We start from the raw sequence: 22,103 nt of genomic DNA on the forward strand, positions 1-22,103 counted from the left end.
TTGGTCATACATCTAAAAAAATATTTTGGAACTCAGTCCGGCTTTCCTTGGTTCGTGTAAAAGTATTATTAAGATGCAGTGAGGTGTGCGCGCACGCAAATATACCCTCCCCCCCCTCCTACCCACAGTATTTTGTGTGAGCGTGTGTAAATATTGTCTTCAAAAGGATATACTTTTTGTTAAAACTGTTCAGATTTTATTGAAGAGTGAAGACAAGTCAGCAAGCCATCCACCCTTTTGTAAGGAACGCATTTGTTTACATTCTTCGGTGAACTTGAGCTGGGCACGTCGTTCATGTGCGAAAGGTACAGCCCTGGGAGAGAGGTTTGATTTCGATCCGCTCGCGGCTCAAAGAAAACAGCCAAACGCACAGGCGCCGAAACGATCCGAAAATATCGAGGACGTTGCAGAAATAAAAAACCCCCCACCGTTGTTGCTGCGTTTCGGTGGAAGTGACCGCGCAAGCGTCAATTGTTAATACTCTATCTGAAGAGAACGTGACCTCGGTGGCTGATTGCTACCGCGGTCAGGGTCGGGGTTTCCGCCCCAGGGCCTCTCGTGTCGTGCGCAGAAAGCCCAACATGGGGTCCGAAGCATGCCACACGCCCAGTCGCCGGCGTCTCTACAGCATAATCAACAGTTTGTCATCCTCAGATTAGACCGGCGCTGTCATGGGCACGTGGAATTGACACCTGTCACAGGCACTGATTAAGAAAGTTAAGTTCTGCCCTTATAACTTGTTTGATCGGTAAGACACTTGGACTATTTGATAGAATACGTTGATTTTGGCGTACATTTCTTTGAAGCTAAACTTGGTTGTCTTTAGGAGTTACAGTGCCCCGACAAATGAATATGGAATATCCATTGCTAGCTAATAACCAATGTTGAACACGTGCGCACCGATCGGTGTTCATCAGCGTAAGAGAATGCTCTGATGTGTTTCACTTTAGTGTTTACACTTAAAAGATAAACCAGCCGTACGAATTTTTGTCTGCCAAACCCAATTTGAAACAAAAATATAAACTTACTACAACAACAAAAAATGCACCAAGAGAACATAAGGAATAAAACGAGCTGTTTTTTTTATTGCATGTATACTCTTTAAGTTTCAATCTGTTACAGATGACTTATCAAGTAAGTTTTTTTTTTCTCCCCAAGACACCAACATTCGGCTGCTTCACTTTGAATTATAGTCGCTTGTGGAAATATTAAAAAGGGAATATCTCTCCTGCGCCCTTTCGACCCTCCTTCCCTTGGCAGTGTGCGCTGCGTGGAATTTGGTGGGACCAGATCTCCTGAGGTCATATCGACTTGGGACGTTTAAAGGGGGGGGGGGCTTGTTTATAATTCCCCCCCCCCCACCCTCTGCCGCCCCCCCCTTCCCCGCGTCTTATCTTGATCGTCGTTGCCTCTCCGTTCATTCGGTTGCGGCGTTCGTCTGCCGTGGAGACCACCCCCGGATTGACATTGCAGTGCCACAACGCCGTGCCGCCGGGGGACATCTAACCAAACCTCCATTCCCCATTGCGCTCTCTATTATGTCCGTGCAAAAGCCTCGCGTTGCAAAAATTTATATTGTTAACTGTCCTACTGCTTCAAGAATTATGTCCAAGGTAAAAAACAGAAGCTGGATATGGGTACACCTTATATGTGAGCACGGTTCCGGTATAAGCAACACATCTCTTGACATTATCACTGGTGGGGCGAAGGTAAAATGGCAATTTCTGATACAAGCACACTTTGCACATAAACACACCTGACTTTGTTGCTGAAGGACTGTGCTTATATATATCTTCGATTGAACTTAATGCTAACATTCAAAACTCCTCAGCAACTGTAGTTTTATCAGAAACGGCACACAATACGATACAAACATTTGTTTGCTTTCACCAGTTAAGGCCCACTGACCTATTTAGCTGTTTTTTTTAGAAGTGACCTGGCCACAAATGATAGCTCAAAGAAGTGGTTCATCACGTGGAAATCTATAGCAGCCAAATAGTCTAAACGCATGTGGATTCTAAATTTCGGAGGGAAAAACCGGATGACCCGGATAAAAATCCACGTGACCACGGGGAGAGAGACACAAGCAAACTCTAAATATACAAGGTCGGGATCAAACCCACGACCTCCTGTATACCAGCTGAGGAAGTTAACATCTCGCCACCGTGAGCCCTGGGGTGTGGCGCTCGTCGGCGTTTGCTGGCCTTGAGCCAGTCGTGAAAATTCCTCAGTCCCAGGATGGGTCCAAATTTATTCACAGGATGAGCACTAAATTTTGATTTAAAGCTTTCGTGACTGCAGTAATTCATATTCTTAGCTCTTTCGGTAAAGTCACTGTTCACTTTTCACAAAGCAGTACTCACTTTATTCACCCCGGCAGAGATGACAGTCTGAAAGTAAACTTCCGACAGGGATTTTAACTTCTCACCTCTGAGTCAAGGGGCACTACTAACCAGTGCTACCTGGGCAAATTACATTATCATCATAAGTATGTATGAAATACTTCTCACGTGACAGATTAAGAAATGTGTATCACACGCATCATTATTGTTATTGTATCTACCAAAATTACCTAAAGTTACTTTGAGAGATAAATATAAAAAAAACAACCCCCAGATCTATGGACATCAAACTTCAGCTGTTGAGTTTAACGAACAGAATTTGATGAACCTCTTGGAAACAACGTGGATCTTCAAATGGCTCATGAATGTTGTACGAGGGCGGCGCGAATGCACTCCACTTGGCAAAGCAACGTGGCCCACGTGGAATGCTTCTTCCTGATAGGGTGGGGCGCGTCAGGGTTCATGGGTCACCCGCAGGAAATATGACCCCCATGGTGCGGCGGGTTCAGAACCGTGGGGGGGGCGGGGGGGCCTTGCCGTTGGCGGGGGGGGTGCGGAGCGGTGCACCGTAAAATTGTGAGTGTCGTTGAACTCCCATTTGACCAGCGGATGAAATGAACCCATCGCGAGACGCGGGACAGCATTAACCTCTTTTGCGAGGATGACCTGGGAATCCAGGCCGCCCTGTAAATGGGTCGCCCTCTATAGCCAATACAGGGTGGTTAGGTTGTATATCCCTCACTAAAAATAACATGGAGGATATATAGAGGTAATGTTTATTTCGCATCTTCTATGTCTCCCAACAATCTCAATACACCTGTGGAGAGGGCTTGTACCTTTACACTATGGGGGAGGGCCCCATTCCTGAGCCTCGGGGAACGCATATGTCAGTGGTGAACATTGATGACCAAGAGTGATGGGTCCCAGTGAGGACAACACCAGTTTACAGTTGTCTGTTTCATTGCTGTGTTGTTGTTGGTTTTGCCACATTTTCTCACCCGCTGAGATGTTGGCCTAAATGGTCACACATATGTGTGCAGTTCTTTTGAGCTGATGGTCTGCATGAGGCCGAGGTCTTTGGTACACACATCGCATGGCTGTGTGTTGTTAAATCTGTTTGCTTTGCGGCCTGCGCTAAGTTTTCTGTTGTGGAGTTTTTTCGTAATTTGCTGATTTAAATTCCTTAAACTGTTGGTAAAAAATAGCAATGTTTTATTTAAAACAGGGCAAGACAAATTAAGAACCCTTTGTCAATACAGTGCTGGATGAAGGTCTCCCCACACTTGCTGGCTATGGGAGTTGTTTTACCATACTTCACCACGCTGGTGAATGCGGGGTGGTCTGGTTCAGATATCACTCTGCACTGAGGTTAGCTTGTGGGCAGGCATCAAACTCGGGTCGTCGGGTTTACACCAAAGCACACTACCCACCCATGCTTTATATTAATGATAATGTTATAAATGTAATGTGTAAAAAGTTGTGAACATTCAGATACTTGAATGTGGAAACACATGAAGCCTGCCTTACATATGGTACATATGGAATAGATATACATACGACTCGCCGCGAGTGATGGGATACTGATACCTCGTCGCATGCCCCTGCATTATTGATGGTCGATCTCATCACCGCTTATGTTACCACTGCAGCGTTTACTCTCATACGCTCCTCACCCTGCAGCTAATGAATCTCATTCTCCCGAGGCCATCGTAGGCTCATTCAGCCCACTCTGCTCCGACATCCCCATTCTATGCCACGTGGCCGTTGGCACACCCGCTACCCGACCACCTTGCAGCGTGGGGAATGGCAGTTGACATCTCCATTCACTCGGCTAAATATTCTGTGGGATGTTACCAGGCATTACAGTATTTGGCTGCCGAACAGGAGGTCGTGGGTTCGATCCTGACTCTGACACTTGTATATTTGGAGTTTGCACGTTCTCCCCGTGGTCGCGTGGATGTGCTCCCAACACATATTTGGCTGGTCTGAAGTTCCACGTGATAATATTTGCCGCACCTCCGATCAGTACGGTTGGCTATATACGTTGGGAAAAAAGTTCAACATACATACACTTCGTTGAGCTATCATTTGAGGCCAGTTCGCTGCTGAAAACAAATTTCTAGCTCGGTGGGCCTTGCCTGGTCAAATTAAAACAGGTTAATAAAGTATATTTGGGATGCGTTCCTGACTTTTTATTATTATTTTGGTTGTTGCAATGCCTAGCTATGACATTTCAATTGGTCTGGAGGACAAAACCGTTTCTAAATAATCCGAACAATATTCTCATGTCGCTTCAATGAAGTGGGTGCTTTGCTTGCCTCGGTTGCTGTCACATGGTGTCGTGTGACATCACTTTTGATGGCATGGAGACATGTTAAATTATTACTTTTGAAGGGGTATGGTGGTGCAGTGGTAACACTTGTGCCTCACAGAAAGAAGGGCTTGGATTCGGTCCCTGATTCGGGTGCCTCCTCTGTATGGCGCTTGTATTCTCTCCTCCTGTTCAGCATGGATTTATCTGGTTTCCTCCCATAGATAAAAAAGTACAATGTACCTGGTATTGAACAAACATCCCAATGGAGAATAATGTCCTGCAAATTACTCAATTGGGATGACACACAGCAGAAAGTATCACCTTATTGTGATAATTTGGTAGGACCCTGTTTAAAAAGGAGTTGAGAGTCTGAAGTTTTCCCACGAAAACGAGCGTACGTAAAATAACGTAATGAAAATTATACAAATAAAAACCAAAATTGTGGGGAAAACAATGTGAAAATCCGATTTTTTGAAAAACCCAAAACTCATCCATACGAGGCATGGCAACGATGCATTCTTATGCTTAAACTATATATGCATCATATTGTGCACGTATGGATCACTTATTTACAATTCATAAACATTGCGTCAAAATGATTGGCTAATGGAGAGAACTAAACTACACACTGGGAAAACAGAGAGAAACAACACAAATGAGTGTGGTTAGAACGTGACAAAAGTAGCTTCCTTGCTCTGATTTTGACGACCGATGCTGGTCCAGCTCTCCGACGTGCACTTCGCTTGCACTGTGCCGTTGTTCAGCACGCTGTCCCGACGTTTCGCTTCCAGAAGGGGCTCGTATCGCGTGAAAGCGAAAATGTTGGACGCTACGCTGAACGACACGCCACGTGGTGCCAGAGAAGACGCACACCGGAGTCGTTTTGAAGCTGCTTTTTCAAACCTAACTTCACCCCTCCTCTTGCCACTCAATTTCGGGGGTGCAAATGAAGCATGCGGTTTGTTCTGTAGGTCCTTTTGTTTAGCCATCTTAACAGCCGGAAGGCGACATTGCTTAAATATTTATTTACACGGTGGCACCAGTTGTCTTAGGGGTTTAGTTACTCTTCTTTAAAAAAAAGAATTGATTATTAACTCTCTGAACAAGTGCCTTTGTGCTCTTAAAAGCATTCTTTAACTAAATCACATTTCCCCCTGTTCCTGTCTGCTTAAGTCGGCAGTCATGCAGCTTAATTGAGAGAATCCTTGAGTTGTGACTGATTGTGTTCTCACAAACTCTTTGTCAATCTGCATAATCCTCGTGAAACTGGGGACCAACAACCACAACTCCCTCCGCCGCCCTCGGGGAAGAATAAGAATCTTAATTTTTATCCCGAAGAATATTTTTTTAATTTTTACCAGGTAAGGCCCACTGAGCTAGAGAGCTCTCTTTCAGAAGCGACCTGGCCACAAATTATTTGCTCGACGAAGTGGCTTATCACGTGGACATTTTTAGCGGCCAAAAACGGGGAGAAAGAGGCACGCAAACTCCAAATATTCTGGCGTCATGGTTGGGATCGAACTCACGACCTCCTGTATACCAGGCGAGGTAGTTAACATCTCGCCACCATAATGCCCGACGGGCCATGAAGCTCTTTTTACAGATGTACAGTAGGGGCGGTTCGGAAAGTGACAACAGCAGTAAGTAGAACGATACAACGAGCAGCGATTTCTCCCCCCCCCAACCCCCAGAATTATCTCAAAACATCTTGAAAGCAGTTAGCAAACTGCACTTGTGAAGTTAGTTACACGTCGGCGAAGCGTGAACATTGTCTTGAACCAGCTTACCTACTCCACCACCACCACCCTCCTAACTAGCAATTACCAGAGTGGTGAAGTATAGTCAAACAACCCCCATGACTGACACCCATGAGAGTCCATTCAGCATCGGATTGACTAAAGGTTGTAAATATTCTTAAATAATGTACTATTTTTGCTGTATATATTTCACTGTAAAAATACCAATCAGAAATATAGTGTATTATGGGTCCTGCGGTGATGAGTTGTTAACTACCTTGCCTGGTATGCAGGAGGCATGGGTTTGATCCCAACCCTTGATGCCTGTATAATTGGAATTTGAGTGTTCTCCCCGTGGTTGCATGGGTTTTTCTCCGGGTCCTCCGGTTTTCCCCTCCACATTTAGAAACACGTGCCTTGAGTATTTGGCTGCTATGGATTTTCACATGGTAAGCCTTCGTTGAGATATCATTTGTGGCCAGGTTTGTGGCCAGGTTGCTCCTGAAAAAGAGATTTCAAGCTCAGTGGGTCTTACCTGGTAAAATAGAAATAGTTTAGTTTTAGGTATTTTTGCCGTCTTGCGAACAATCACATTTGCTCACGTATGATTTACATTTCAACTTTTTTAGGCTCATGGTTTTATTTGTGGTGAGGTGTTCAATTTGTATAACATCTTGAGTTCAAATCCCTATCAGGGCTCACCCAGCCTATCATCTCTCTGGATTTACTGAAATGAGTAACGCTTTGTGGGAAGTCGACAGTGGGGAGTCCCAAACCACAGACTGAGAAACAGAGCCAATATATTCACGATATTCAATCGCCTGCTGTGTGAAGTAAGGGTGTGCATTAGATATCCACGTGGGATTCCAAACAATGAATCGCCCGATATCAACCACAGTTCTATATTATCAATATCGATAAACGAAAGTAAAGAAAGTGGTGTCTGCACACTGACTTTGTAATACACAGCACTCTGTATAAGCATTGTTGTACCCAAACTATGCATAGCGGCACTTAACTGCTTAGAGTGAAACGGATTGGAAAAGGGGGAACACTGCTGTTCGGTCTTACACGCTTGTGATGACAACTTTAACACACACGCACATACGGAAGGAAATGGATATATCGGCTGTAGAGTCTTTTAAAATGAATTAATAGCTAACTCTGTTGAAATACACGAGGGCCCTTTGAAGTTAAGGGAGTGATTCATGTGCTCATCGAAGTGCAGTTTTTGAGGATATTGTATCGAGAGACTGCCCAGTTTATAATTAAAAGAAATGAGTGCAAATGCATTTGTTTACTGCCTCTAAACCTTGATCATCAGAAAGTAAGATTAGAGAAAATAAACGGTAAACTGCGGAGTGATGGTTAACAATCTCTCGTGGTTTCTTCTCTCTCGAAATTATACATTCCGTCTAAAACGTGGTCCACACAAAACACCACGATGGCCTTGCTGGTGATAACACCACACGGTCTTTTACATCCACACAATGGCAGATGGCTCACTTAGGTAATCCCCTGCCCAAATTACATGGGCAGCTGTGGAAACCAAACTGCCAACAGTGCAAACTGTCACACTACACACGTGTGGTGCTGAGTGTATGTTTTATGGTAAACTATTAAACTATATTTGATTTTTAGCAGGTAAGGTCCACTGAGCTATACAATTCTTTTTCAGAAACGACCTGGCCATCACAAATGATAGCTAAATTAAGTGGCGTATCACGTGGACATTTGTAACAGCCAAATACTCCAAACGCACATTTCTAAATGTGGAGGGAAAAACCGGAGGATCCGGTGAAAAAATCCACACGACCATGGTGAGAACATGCAAACTCCAAATATACAGGCATCAGGGTCAGGATCGAACCCACGACCTCCTGCATACCATGTCACCGTGGGGCGAGATGATAAATTGGACATCCAATTGTTAATCCACTGTTGGATGAGAGCCTCCCCATGTTTTCTGGGTTGTTGGACTGTACTTCACGCTGGTGGTGAAGTATGGTCACACGCAGCTGATGCTAGCCGTAGCCTGGATTCTTACTCAGGTCGCCGGGTTCTGAGCATGGTGCGCTAACTAGCCACTATACCACCGCTCCCTGTCATCACATCTTTGTGCAAACTCTTTATTGGGTATAACACAATTTTGCACACCTTTAGATAGTACATTTACATGAAATATTGACAAATTGGTAAAACTTTGCTTTGAGCAATTCAATAAATTGCACTTTAAAATTATATTTTCAATAATTTATCAATTCATTTATAATGTGTCGTCTGAGCATTTGAAATTACGAAACGGTTAAACATCATTTAATATTAATGACATTAAATGTGTATCTCATCAGAAGGCAAGATTATTTATTTTAACAAAATTAGAATGGACGCCTCACCATTATTCACGGAGACTTTTAGAAGTTTAATCTTTAATGAGGTGACACAATATTAGCTGATAACTTAGGTTAAGTTTGTCCACTGCTACCGGCAAATGGAGAGGAGTTTGCGATATCTTATTGTCGAAACGCTGTCGGCATCGCATGCATTTTTATAGATTATATATATTTAAAAAGTACTTTTAACTATTTAAGGACCACACATGCATAATCGTGCGAATGTGGTCATCACTTGCATGCGCACGAGGCTCTCAACTGGGCATTGAGACGTTGCAGGAGGATCCTGCGACAGACGATGCTGCCGGGCTGTCGGTACGGTTGGCACACTGTGGAAGGTCACTGCACGGCAGTTGAAACAATGAGGGCATGCTTCTTGAATGATTCCACCCACCTCATACAAGATGTCTAACCTTCGTGGAAGAGCAGGCCGAATACCATTTTAGAGGGGGCTCTCTAAAGCTCCCTCAAGTGGACACCCTTTCATCAGCAGTGGCCGTGAGCAAGACATTTTTAAAGACTGCACATGTACCGTTTTACATTTTTACCTGCCCAAAATTAAAAATCCCTATTTTTTAAAAAGTTCATTTTGCATGTAATAGGAGACTCGGGGGTGTCTGGAGAAACACTTCGCATACGAGGAGATAACATTGTCTCTTTGACATAAATGGCTTTTAAAAAGTCAAACGATCTCACCGTTGAAGCGGAACGGTGGGCGGTGATGATCTCTTCTGAAAATCCTGGCCGAGCCAGCGGTGGAAATTTATTCCCGTCGTGTGGGCCAGTGTCTTTCATAGACAACCTCTGGTGAGCTCTCACAAAGTCGTAATTAGTTTATTGACCCCAAAAGGATGATGGGGCTGAGTTCACCCCCAAGCCGGGATTTGATTTCACAACTGTGAGCAAAGCCCTCTTGCCACAGTGCCAACCCGGACGGGATGAGCACCATAGAGACATTAAGGCAACATTTAAACAAAACAACACACAATCTTGTCCTTTGAAGCGTCACAAACTTATCCCTGGGATTGCAGAGAGCCGAATTAGTGTTTGAAGCAGGGGGCGTGCGCTTGTGCCCAGATTGACTGGTCGGTCAGTCGGCGCGCAGGGGAATGCACGGAGGGGTGGTGCGTGGGGCGCGGAATGCGCCCGGGTTTGGGGAGGTTTTTTTTCTCTACCTACGGCGGCGTTGGTGCAGCAAGAATGATGCCCGGTTTTTTGGTTGTGGGGGTTGGTTGGTGGGGAGTGGGGGCGGGTTGGAGTGCACAGTTTTCTAAGTTTTTGGAATGTTCTTTGGTTGCCGTCACTGAATGCTTGAGTAGATATGGCTGAATGGCCGGGGAGGGGGGGGGGGCTTTCGCAGGCAGGGGGTGGAGCAGCTCGATAAACAATGGATGCGATTTTGCGGGCTGCCGATCACAGTTGGGGGGGGTGGCGTGGGGGGGGGGGTCCCAGCATTGGAGAAAGGGAGGGCCCCCCCCCCTCCCTTCCCCTTTCTCTCAAGGCAACTGCCATCTACAGGGGTGGCCTAAACGACTTCCCAGGCCTCCATGCTCGCACTCATCCCGCCCCCCCCTTCCACCCACCTCCCAAGCCAAACCATAGCCCGCACAAGGCCCCCCCACCCCACCGAAGACAAAAAACCTAATCCATTACTGCCAGGGTGTCGAGTAAATTCCTCAATTCCTTAATACTGGCAATGTTCTTTGGTGTTTTGCCAAGTTGTACTTTCGTTTAAAAATGATGGTGGGTTCTTTGAAACAACAAAAAAAATAATCGAGGGAGGTGGGGAAAGAATTTTTTTCTAAGGTTCTCAAGTCGGTAAAATATAGGTCGAAACCAGAAGGTAAACACACACACACGTAGGCTGGATAAATATCAAGAGAGATGTTAATTTTTTTGCCCGGGAGGGGCGGTTTTGTTGTTGTTGTATTCTTGAAATAATGGATGGAAAAATCAAACGTGGAGTTGCTTTGTTACACTTGCCTTGTAGTTGGCACACGTCAGCCACCACAGTTGCATAGTTTGTACCATGAAATGTGTTTTTTTGCGTGATGGAATCACACGGTTTATTTATCTTTTCAAATTTAATTACGAACTCGCATTTTGGTGCAAATTAGATGGAAATTCCAGTTTGGTAAGCTTGGTACGGCAGCACTGGGATAATTCTAATAATGTTAATAATAAATCAAAGTATATAAATGCACAACTCTAGAATAAATCTTGACTTAAAGCTTTCGTGACTGCAGGAATTCATATTCTTTGGGTCTTTCGGTAAAGTCACGTAGATAGGTTCAAAGAAAATAACAGTTTTTTTTATTTTTTGTTATTTTCTTTGAACTTTGGAATACTTGCAAATGTAAGTTTAATACGCATTTTTATTAAATAATCTATGGATATCATACGCATATGCAGTGGACGTTAGATGATGTGTCGGTGTAGCGCGAGGCCCTTTCTATTTCGTGAGAATTGCGAATGCACCGGTACCATCTAAGTTATGGCATTGATTATTTTTACTTGCAGTTTTGCCGCCGCAGGTGATTTTCGTTTCTTCGTTTTAATAATGCTGAGTTCTTGAATTGTTGAGATGTTCTGTTGTACCATTCCTGTACACACACCTCCCACACTCTCCTTTCCCATTCTCACCCTCGAGAAAGAGCCACGCTATCTGAAATGGCCATTCTCCCGGGACATCACACAAATAAAGAATACAATTAACATGAAAAATAAGAATAGGTTTTACCCCTTTCTGGCAATGCAACAGGTGTTAAGATGTTCAAACACTAAATAGACACCTTTTGCAAGGTGGCAAAAAGCTCCCATGATATAGCCGTTCACCCCGAACTATAAATGCTATGATACGTGCATTGTCTTTGTACTGTTCAAAATTTGTCGTTCTCTGGTCTGACACTCGTGAGACTAGGCCATGAAGAAAGCTGTCTCTGGTGTAGGCCAATCAGTTTCAAAGACAATGCTGATATTATATCAGACAATGTTTGTTTGCATTATCACCACAAGTACATTTCGTTTATGCAGACTTGATTCCTTGCAAAAGGTGTCTATTTTGGTGTTTGAACATCTTAACATATGTTGCATTGCTTGAAAGGGTAATACATATTCTTATTTTGCATACTTTTATACAGTAATTAATGATTGCTTGCCCATCACTTCATTCTCTTGACACACAAGCGACATGGGCTGAAGTTGAAGCATCAAATTGGCATCCTACTTCTAGCATCATCACCAAGACGCTCACCATCAAATTATTGCAGTCTGCTGAGGGCAAAGCTGCAGCCCTGCAATTTCTCGCTCACGCCACTGCTGGTGGAGGGGCCTCAACTAGGGGGAATTCGAGAGAGCCCCCCTAGAGTGGGTATTTGACCTACTACTCCACACTGCAGTTATCAACGGCTTGTGCACCAGATCTTATTTATTCACGATGTACTTACAAACAAATCCGCAGACTACCTGCTGGATCTCCTCTCTGTTTCAAAGAATAAATTTGACCTCGGGTCTTCGCTCATTTACCAGCTTCACATTCCCTATTGCCGTACACAAACTGGAGGAAGGGCCTTTGCTATTGATGCCCCCAGGGTCTGGAATGCTATTGCTAATAAACTGCAACTTGAATCGCTACCAATGAGATCTTCTCTCAAAACTGCTCTAGAGGAGTTGTACACCCCTAGCTGCCACTGCTATTCATTGGCGTAAAATAAAATAAAATGTTTTGCTCCGGATTACGCTGCAAAGTATGATCTGTATTTTGATTTAGCGTGCTGATCTTAAAGGTGCATTGAAAAATTTGATACTCGGACTGATGCTTCTGTTGTTGTGGAGTAACTCATGCAGCCAGCTGTGGCTCTAGGATTTGGTGTTGCATGTTATTTATGTAGTTTATTGTAAAAATTCGGTCACAGTCCCTATGATCACTGTAATGTTGCAATTATGGCTTTATTTTTTGGTGATTTCGAAAAGTTTTTTGGTTTGGATATGTTTGTTTTGTTGTAGTACGGAGTTAGACTGATGGCCTTAATCTAAGTTTTGTTGTGGTTGTTGTTGTTTGACTTGCATCCCACTGGGATTTTTTGCACACAGCGTTGGTGTACGGTGTTTTTTCAGGAATATTTTGCTGTTTTTTTTCATGGATTTTCTGTTTGCACAGTCACACAGTCACTTTAAGATGTTTTCTTGTTCGTGTTTTTGTTTTTTGTTTGTGGTTGCACCCGATTCAACAGCCGAATGGCTCACAGGGCTATACCAAAATAAATAAACTGAACTGAATAAGGGGCGCAATGGTGGTGATATGTTAACTTCCTCGCCTAGTATGCAAGGAGGTCGTGAGTTCGATCCCGACCAATTACGCCTGAATATTTGGAGTTTGCATGTTCTCCCTGTGGTCGTGCGGATTCTTCTCCGGGTCATCCAGTTTTCCTGTCCACATTTAAAATCAACATGCGTTCAGAGTATTCAGCCGCTATCAATTTCCACATGACAAGCCACTTCGTCGATCTATCATTTGTGGCCAGATCGCTTCTGAAAAAAAGCTATGTAGCTAAGTGGGCCTTACCTGTTCAAATACAAATAGTAAATTTTTCCCCATTTCTAAAAGTTTCCACCATTTCTAGAGTACTCACCATAGTTTGATGTCATTTTTCAATACATCACATTTTCCCCTCTGTTGAGACAAAGCAACGGATCCCAAATTTTACATTTGAACCTGCACCCTTGTCGCATGCCGGCTACTTTGACCAACGTTTTGCACAGCAAGTGAGACTTTGACCTCAGTACGTTTATCACCTAAAGCAAGTGGGTTACAGGCCTCTCTGCCTTGTACGTGTTGCCTGAGAACAACTCAAAGCAGGAATCCTCCTGAAAATAACACTTGATTCTACAGAAGAAAAGCAACACTTTTTAAAAAATAAAACGCCCTCTCTTTCCTCGGGTGAGTCGTGTGCGCAATCGCGGCGAAACGCGCGAGGTGTGGAACGAGCGGCGAATGGCGATGCATGGCCTGCACGAGTGCTGCGGACCGTGCCCGTTACCCAGCGTGTTTTGGAAGCGCGCATACGGTCCACCATGTGCGATTTATGCGGGCGTGTACGGTGGCCCATTATAGGGGCAGCACAGCATGTAGGTTGCCGACCCGTTTCCGTCTGGAAGTTTGAGCCCCCCCCGCCCCCGTCCCCTACTCAGACGCCGGTGTCTGAGTAGACGCCTGTGTATTGACTGCTTGGAGGAATGAGAAGCAGAAGGCACCGAGCGGATTTGACTCTGTGCCTGCTGGGTGGGCGCGTCGGCGGGCGCCCTTTGAGTTGAGCGGGTGCCTCGTTGACTCCGTGACTCCCCCCTGGCCCGGCCTGCGAGCGTCCTCGCGTGCGTCCAACGCGTGCGTGCCAGGGAGAGGAGTTGCCGTTTCCGCGACGGCCCTTGCCAGACAGCGCGAGAACCCACGATGCGCCATGAGCAATTCGCTCACGTGCCGCATCGTGAGTCGAAACGTGACTAACTTTTTCCCTTTTGTCTTTTTTTTCTGTTTTCCTTACCCCACTACCCTTCCACCAACATTCCCATTCCCCCCCACCCCCCAAAACACTCACCCCCCACCCCTCCAATCCCTCCTCCCCCCCCCACCATGCCAATCACAAATTCTTCCTGTGCAGCCACAGCAAGCCGAACAACAAAGGGGCCCGAAGGTAAGACCAATCATTTACATTTGTTAAAAAATATTTTTACCCGACTCCTTCCCCACCGCTCCTCCTCTACCACCTTTCCCTTACCCCTTGCAGGAGCGCAGCCAACACACACAGCTCGTGTTCACCGAGTCCCAGGCATTTACGCATCGCCAAATGCCACACGAAACCTCCACTACGACCGCTACAAAAACAAGGACCTAATTTTCAGTGGAAGAACGCAAACTCTAAAATGCACCTTCGACAACACGAAAGAGCTCCGCTTTTTGAGCTCCCTAAAAACACCTTCGATGGATAACTATTGGGAGGGGACAGCTTTCCACACAGTCCCTTCCTTCCCCGTGTTCTGTACATCCCCTTTTTTACATGGAAATATTTTTTTTTACTCCAATGCACATGCGACTTCCTTCCCAAGTACAGTATTGATCTACCGCTCGTGTTTTGTCACAAGTCTATGCTCCCGTTAGCAATTGGGCAGTTATCGTCACTTGAGGCAGCGGTGAAAATGCCACATTTCCACAACAGAAAGGCAGTCTTCCCATAGGCAGGCTTTAATTTATGGAACCTGTGTGTAATTGTACTGTATTTTGCATTATACAAAGACAAAGATCCCCAATGTAGCCTTAACAGACGAAGCACGGTTGACTACGTATGGTGTGAAAGACGTTCAACATACATACATACATACTGTTGGCCAGCGTGACACGTGAATTGGTGGGTGGCCAGCACCACGCCCGGCCGCTTTTGTCTCCCCATTGAGACTCAATGAGGTCTTTCCTGGACAAATAGTGGGCATTATTTCTATAATACATTTTCCTGGCGCATTATATTGTTATTGTTGTAAATATTTAATGGTTATGTTTTGAAATAGATATTTTGGGCTTTGTTAAATCGTCAAATGCGGTACATAGTGAGCTTTGTGAATGATCTTATCAAAGAGTTTGTATATAAAGATGCAATTAAAATGTAAACAAATTGCTTTAATGTCATGTAAGGATTTTTTTGGTGATATTTTATCGGAAGTTGTGCAAGATTATAACTTCACTAAAAAAAACCTCTCAACATTCTTCTTTAACATTGGCCTCGAGAGGCACTGTTATGGATGCATTTCGAGTTTGAACACAGAATTTAAACTAATTTAGTCACGTTCTGCTCGCATCACTGTGATGCATTCAAAAGGCACGGCAGTCACGCTGTGCAGTAACGTCGCTCGAGTGCTCCTGAAAACGACTGAAAGTTTTTTTTTTATTTTCTTAAACGAAGCTGCAAACCTGTGTAGTGACGTAGAATTGGTCACTAGGCAGCATAGCGCTGCTTGCTGGCAGAATGGAGGATGCGCAGTTGCAGCAGCCCTGTCTGACAGCAGGTCACGTGATGAACCAGAGAGAGGGATGTAGGGGAAAGGTTGCACAGGGGCCACGTGAGGGAAGCGCGGGAACCCGCTGGTAGGTTCTAGAAAAGGGGGCGTGGCCGGGGCGGAGCGAGGCCATGCCGGGAGGATAAAAGGGGACCCCGCGCGGGAGCTCGGGGCTGTTGCTTGGCGTGGGATCCCCTCGTCGTGCTGCTGGAGTCTCCGCCGACGTCTGCGTCTTCACCTGCTCGGTGTCGTCAGTCAGGCAGTCTGCCAGCTGTCCTGACTGGGAGCTCCAGTTACTCTGTGTGGACTGTGAAGGCTGTTAATAGACCGCATCCCACTCTTAGTGTCACTACACTTGTATTCTAACATACAGACCAGATGACTGTCCTTATCCTGGTTGGTGTTTCAAAGCAAATATTTTCAGACGATTCCGGCGAATGTTTATTACGCACGTGGGGAGGAAACCCATGTCTTGCGCGAGGGGGCAACGCTCTATCCCAGTAGAGTTGGAGACAGATGGCGATTAGTCCACTTGCTGTGTACCACCTTCTCCTGGCGAGCCAGGGTTGTTGAACCTCCTTGACGACCACGGGAAGAAGGGGGGAGGGGGTTCACGACATTTATGCGGTGATCCACCAACCCTGGCTTGCCGCAGTGCTGGATTAGAGGCCATGGGCAATGGCCACCATCACCCAGCTACACACAGGATACATATATACTATACAGTGTGTGTGTGTATAGAGAGAAAACCTCTGATCTGGTATAAATGCTGTGCAGATCGAGCAATGCCTGCTCGCTCCGTGCAGCAAAGATCCCCCGTGTAGCCTTCACAGGCTGTTCGGAGCAAGTGCTGTTAGCGAGTAGCACCTATGAAGGCCGGCACGGCACACGAGGGGGTGGGTGGCCAGCACCTCGCCCGGCCGCCTTTGTTTCCCTAGTCACGATATTTACACACCGGACCAGGTGCTCATTTTAGCTTGAGTCGACCTCGGAGAGGCCCAGGACCGTTTATTGGTCGTGAGTGGGAATCGAACTCGGGTGTCCGTGTTCGTAGCGCAGTGTGCTAACCACCGTGCCACCGCTCCCCGCTGCCGCCGCTGTTGCTCTATGCAGTAGTGACAGGGAGGGAGAGAGAGAGGGGGGGGGTGCTGATGAGGCGCTGCTTGGGGCTCTGGTGAGGAATGTGGGAGGAGCGGGCCCCCCTCCTCTCAGCAGCGGTGAGGTCAGGAGAAGCTGGGGAAGGGGGAAGGGGGTGGGGTGGGGGGTAATGGGAGAATCGCTGTTGGGTTGCACGTGCAGGAATGGGGTTGGTGGGGAGGGGGAAAGAACTTGGAAAGTGGAGGGGTTGTGCCGATTCCACTGCTTCATGCTTGGCAAGGGGAAGGGGCGAGGTGGGTGGGAGAGAGGAGAGTGGGTGGGTGGCACGGATTCGGGGGGGGGAAGGCGATGATTGGCCGGAGACGCAAATGATTTCATTCGTGTTCCCCCCCCCCCCTTCCTGCCAAGCAGCCATCTCTACGTTGGAGGCTGAGCCAATTGAATTTGGGTATTGCCTTCGGGGAGGGGGAGGGCCTTTACTTGAGTGGGTGGAGGTGGAGTTGGGGGGGGTGAGAGGCAGGGCTTGGGGGGTTTTGGGGTCGGGTGTTGAGCGTTGGTTGGAGGAAGTTGCATTCGGAAAGCTTCCAGCCCTAAACGTGTCATGCGGCCCAATCCATCACCGAGACTCATCCTTCCCCGCTGCCTCTGATCTTTTATTCCCAGAAGCCCGGAACCTCTTCCTCCCCCCCCCTCTCTCCCTTAAATCCAGTGTGGGCTCTGCGTTGCGTTTCTATGTTGTCCTGTTTCTATCTCGCTTCCTCCCGCTGGAAATACATTGTTGGGATTCGCTGTTAGAATCTGACCCTTTGAAGAATGGCAGGTTGATGTTGAGTATTTGTAGTCGGGGTTAAAGAGGAACAAATAGTTTTTTTTCTGGCACCAGCAAGAGGCTTCTTTGCATTGTTTTGGCCAAGATATTTCACGATTTAATATCTTGCTTCTTTATTCTGCAGTGACGTAGGCTGGCAATTGCAGCGCTGCACTTTTACAATACTTCTTTGGTCCACCAAGTAAAATAATATTTATTTAAGTTTTGGACATCACAGCTCTGCTCTGTTTAATGGAATGCCTTACTGAGGTTAATAGGTACACCATGTTTAGAGTGTGCGTGTAAAGAAAATCAATCAAGGAGCGCATTCGGATCTCTCCGAAATCACTGAAGCGCACAACATTGTTGGCAGTAGAGTCATTGATTGGTACATTTTTACTAATTGACAAATAAGGAAGGAGCATTTGCAATGCATGGGCCTAAAAAATACATCTTCCTGCTAAAATGAAGTGTGTGGCAGCACTCATTCCCGTTAAGCGATCCATGGCGAGAGATAGAAAATTCCACATTCCTGTGGAGTGGGCCAGTCTCTGCACAGGGCGGTCACTGCTGACTTTCGATAAGTGGTAAATATATCAGCAGCCCTGAATGAATTACGACCTGGGTAGAGCTGTGACCGGAATTTGAACTCGCAACCTTCCCATATTGTGTTGAGTGCTTTCACCACAATGCTACCCTGCTGGCAAAGTAAATGCCACATAAACAAAGACAAATAACCCCCGTGTAGCCTGAACAGACTTGGGGCAAGTGCTGTTCGCGAGCACCTATGAAGGCCGACACGGCACATGACGGGGTGGTTGGCCAGCACCACGCCCGGCCGCCTTTGTCTCCCTAGTGGCGATGTTTTTACACACCGCACCAGGTACTCATTTGAGGCTTAGTCTATCTAGAGGAGGCCCAGGACCGGTTCAAATAATCGTCACTGGTGTAGGCCGTGCGCGAGAATCGAACCCGGGTCACAGGGTTCATAGCGCAGTGCGCTAACCACTACACTATCACATATATATTTCCACAACACGCATTTGGATTTGCTCCAACCCTTTCATATTTGAACTGTCCTGGGCTATCTTAAGATACGAACACAATCTTTGTTAATTTACAGAAAATCTTAAGAGACGATATAACTTGGAATCATGATAAAGGAACTGTTTATTTTAAAGACACATTACAGAACCACTTCCATTGTGTCATATAAATATACTTATACTGTACCTCGCTACCATATCTACACGGCTGGCCTCATACATCGTTTCATGATTGGGATGTCTCTCTAGTTACCAAACTGCGAGCCATTGCAGAAGGAAAATAAGAAGGCAAAGCCGCCACCCCTTAGGGGTTTGGGTTTTGTCTACCGCAGCCTCTCTAAGGCACTGCTGCTGTGCAGTGGGCACTCACTTCGTGTCCTGAAAAATTTGAGAGCCTTGAAAACTAGGAAAAGGTTAATTTATGATAAAAATGCATTTCTTAACGAAAAAAAGTTGCAAAGCATTGGTTATTAAACTGAGACCGCTAAAATCCATGCCCCCTTGAGAAACTTGGTTTAAGCATGGAGGTTAGGACCTGGGCGTTGAAGCCTTGATCTCAGCTGTTCTCTATCACTCCTGACATCGACATGGGCTCCCCATAATAATCAGCCTTTAATCAGGCCCCATAGCCATCTCCTAGAGTTCATGATTTCACTGGAAGTCTCCCCCGTTGTGCCCACACCTTGGCCTGAAACTCAATCGGCCTGAAATTAGCGTCAAGCCGCAAAGTGGCTTCGTGTTCCTGCTGCGTTAAAATTCTAAATTCAACTCCCAAGTCTCAATGGCCTCTTTTTCAGCTGTTGAAAGTTTTGAAACTGAAGCCGTTCTAGTGGCAATTAAAAATACAAAAATGTGTTTTGACTCCTTGTGAGCTCCAACAGAGTTAGGGAAAAGTTGTTTTACTGCCTTTAAAGAATAACATTCCGTCACCGAGAGCAAGACTGATCACTTGGAAATATTTGTTTTTGGTACAAACACCAACATCCAAAGTTCAAATCGTATACTTTTACCTGAGATAAAATTTACTTCTCAAGTGTTATGAGCGACATGACCTCAGCCCAGCCATCAACTAAAACAATATATTATGAAAATATTAATGCTTTTATTTTTAGTCCTTTGTCAATCTTGCTGGATTAAAGCCTTCCCATGTATTGTCCATCATGGGGGGTTGTTTGACCGTACTTCACCATCGCTGTTCAATAGGTTATCAAGACATGTATACAAAAAATTACGAGGACTTTTTCAGGTCTGATGACTACTTTTGCAGATAAGCTGCACTATTTCATTAGACCTCCTTTGCCAGTACCAAAATGTAATAATAGGGTTTTTCCCCTTTTTTCTGGCAACAAAACTGAAATCTTTTTACAAGGATTCATGTCTGCATTAACCACAATACTTGTAGTCAAAATGCAAACAAAAAACATACTATGATAATATATGCATTGTCCTTGAAACTGATTGGTCCACACCAAGGGACGGCTTTCTTTTGAGCCTCGACCCAATTGGTGCTCGACCAGATGACGCAAAAAGGCGTACAGCTCAAAGACAATGCACTCAAAGTAAAGTAATGAGGGCTTGGTGTGGGCCAATCAGTTTCAAGGACAATGCATATATTATCATAGTATGTTTTTTGTTTGCATTTTGACTGCAGGTATTGTGGTTAATGCAGACATGAATCCTTGTAAAAAGGTTTCAGTTTTGTTGCCAGAAAAAAAGAGGAAAAACCCTATTATTATTATAAGCTGCACTATTATTTGACTTCACAAAGCAACAATTAAAACATTCCCATTTGAAGCTCTGTCATTGTGCACTTTCACCTGCAATTTGTTATCCTTCAAAGAATGGCTTTCTTTGTTTTACAATTACCCCCCCCTCCCTCCACAAAAAAACACGTTGAAAGAGCTTTCTGTTTTAGGCGATTGGTTATATAACATTGTATTTATTGACCCTGGTGATAATGTCTGAAGTCGGCATAATGGAGTTGTCAGAGGAAGTCATTTAAAGCACACGTTATATTCATAAACCTCACTGGCCTGTGTGTCACCTCGTAGCCCCAGTGTTTCTCATCAGGACAGCTGTAGGCCACGTGCTTCTGGCTCAGCTTTCTGCACAAATACACAGGGAAACCTTGGGGAACATGGGTTCCGTGGGTGGGGTTTTGGTGGGAGTTTTGGTAGCTTGTGGGGGGGTTAACATTTTTCAAGAGATAAAGACTGAACACACAAAAGAAACCATGCATTTCCTCTGCAACTTTGTTTCCAGGCCCTTCCAGCGAAGCGGTGATGTTTGAGAGAGTCACGGTTGAGCGCAATGCTCTGCAATTAAAGGGGGGCGGAGGGGGGTGAACCGCGTGAGCAATCGTGAAATACAACACGAGGATTCCTCAGGAAACCATCAGGACTCAATAAGCAACTTTCTTGATCTCGCAATAAATTATATACCGCATTGTAAAACTTTTAAGAGTTTCCCAAAAGGTCCGTAAAAATGTTCATTTTCGTGGCCACGAGTGTCTTTAACAATCTTCAGCCCCCGTTTTAGTGCGGGGAGCGGGGCAAACGGTGTTGGGTTTTAGTCGACTTAACTCTCTGGTCCCTGGATACTTCTAAATCGGAAAGTCAACAGACAAAGCCTGGTTATTGCATTGAAGCGGCCTCAACTAAAGTGATTAATAAGGTGTCCGACCAAAGCAGGTCTGGTTCCTGTTCCTGGCTCCCAGAAAGAGCCCTAAAAGTAGCGACACCATTGAGTGAGACCGGGAGGAATTGGGTGTTACGTGGGTGCCCCCCCCTCCACTCTCCCAATCTCCCACATACCTGTGCATACCCACCCAGGCCATGAAACCCCCACTCCTTATCATTGCATCTGCTCTGGGGATCTGACTTGTTTGTAGCCAGGGTGGTGCTGCTGTTAGGATACTGTCTACGTGGTGAGCGGTAGCGCAGTGGTTAGTGCGCTGCGCTATGAACCCGGCGACCAGAGTTCAATTCCCACTCGCGGCCACCAACGGTGACGATTACCTGAACCAGTCCTGAGCCTCCCTTAGGTCGAATCCGCCTTAAATGAGTACCAAGTGCACTGTGTAAACATCTGGGGGGACGAAGGCGGCCGGGCGGCGTGGTGCTGTGTGTCGTGCCGGCCTTCATAGGTGCTTGCTAACAGCACTTGCCCCAACAGTCTGTTAATGCTATACGGGGGATCTTGTACTGTTGGTGAGACCCCTTGGTTCACAATTGGGAGGATGTAAGTTCCAATCTTGGTTTGGAGTCAACTTAGCCCTTATCACCTCTCTTGGGTCAACGTGATGTGTACCACTTTGCGGAGA

At 45.7% G+C, this 22,103-nt stretch overlaps 1 protein-coding gene across 4 annotated transcripts in view; it reads left to right on the top strand.

The window, feature by feature from the left end:
* Positions 1–22,103, top strand: part of HMGA2 (high mobility group AT-hook 2) — an 80,432-nt gene that overhangs the window by 34,923 nt on the left and 23,406 nt on the right. For 2 of the 4 annotated variants that reach the window (XM_076070742.1, XM_076070740.1), the window contains exons 5-6: positions 14,443–14,475; positions 14,569–17,039. In XM_076070742.1, the coding sequence (XP_075926857.1) occupies positions 14,443–14,475; positions 14,569–14,676 (141 nt within the window). In that variant the 3' untranslated portion in view covers positions 14,677–17,039. Of the gene's footprint in view, positions 1–14,442; positions 14,476–14,568; positions 17,040–22,103 lie in introns of those variants that run through there. The other 2 variants (XM_076070741.1, XM_032963540.2) reach the window with 2 other exon arrangements.

This window comes from Petromyzon marinus, chromosome 30 (genome assembly GCF_048934315.1).
Source record: "Petromyzon marinus isolate PM22_M1 ecotype Great Lakes invasive population chromosome 30, UKy_Petmar_22M1.pri1.0, whole genome shotgun sequence".
Classification (NCBI taxonomy): domain Eukaryota; kingdom Metazoa; phylum Chordata; class Hyperoartia; order Petromyzontiformes; family Petromyzontidae; genus Petromyzon; species Petromyzon marinus.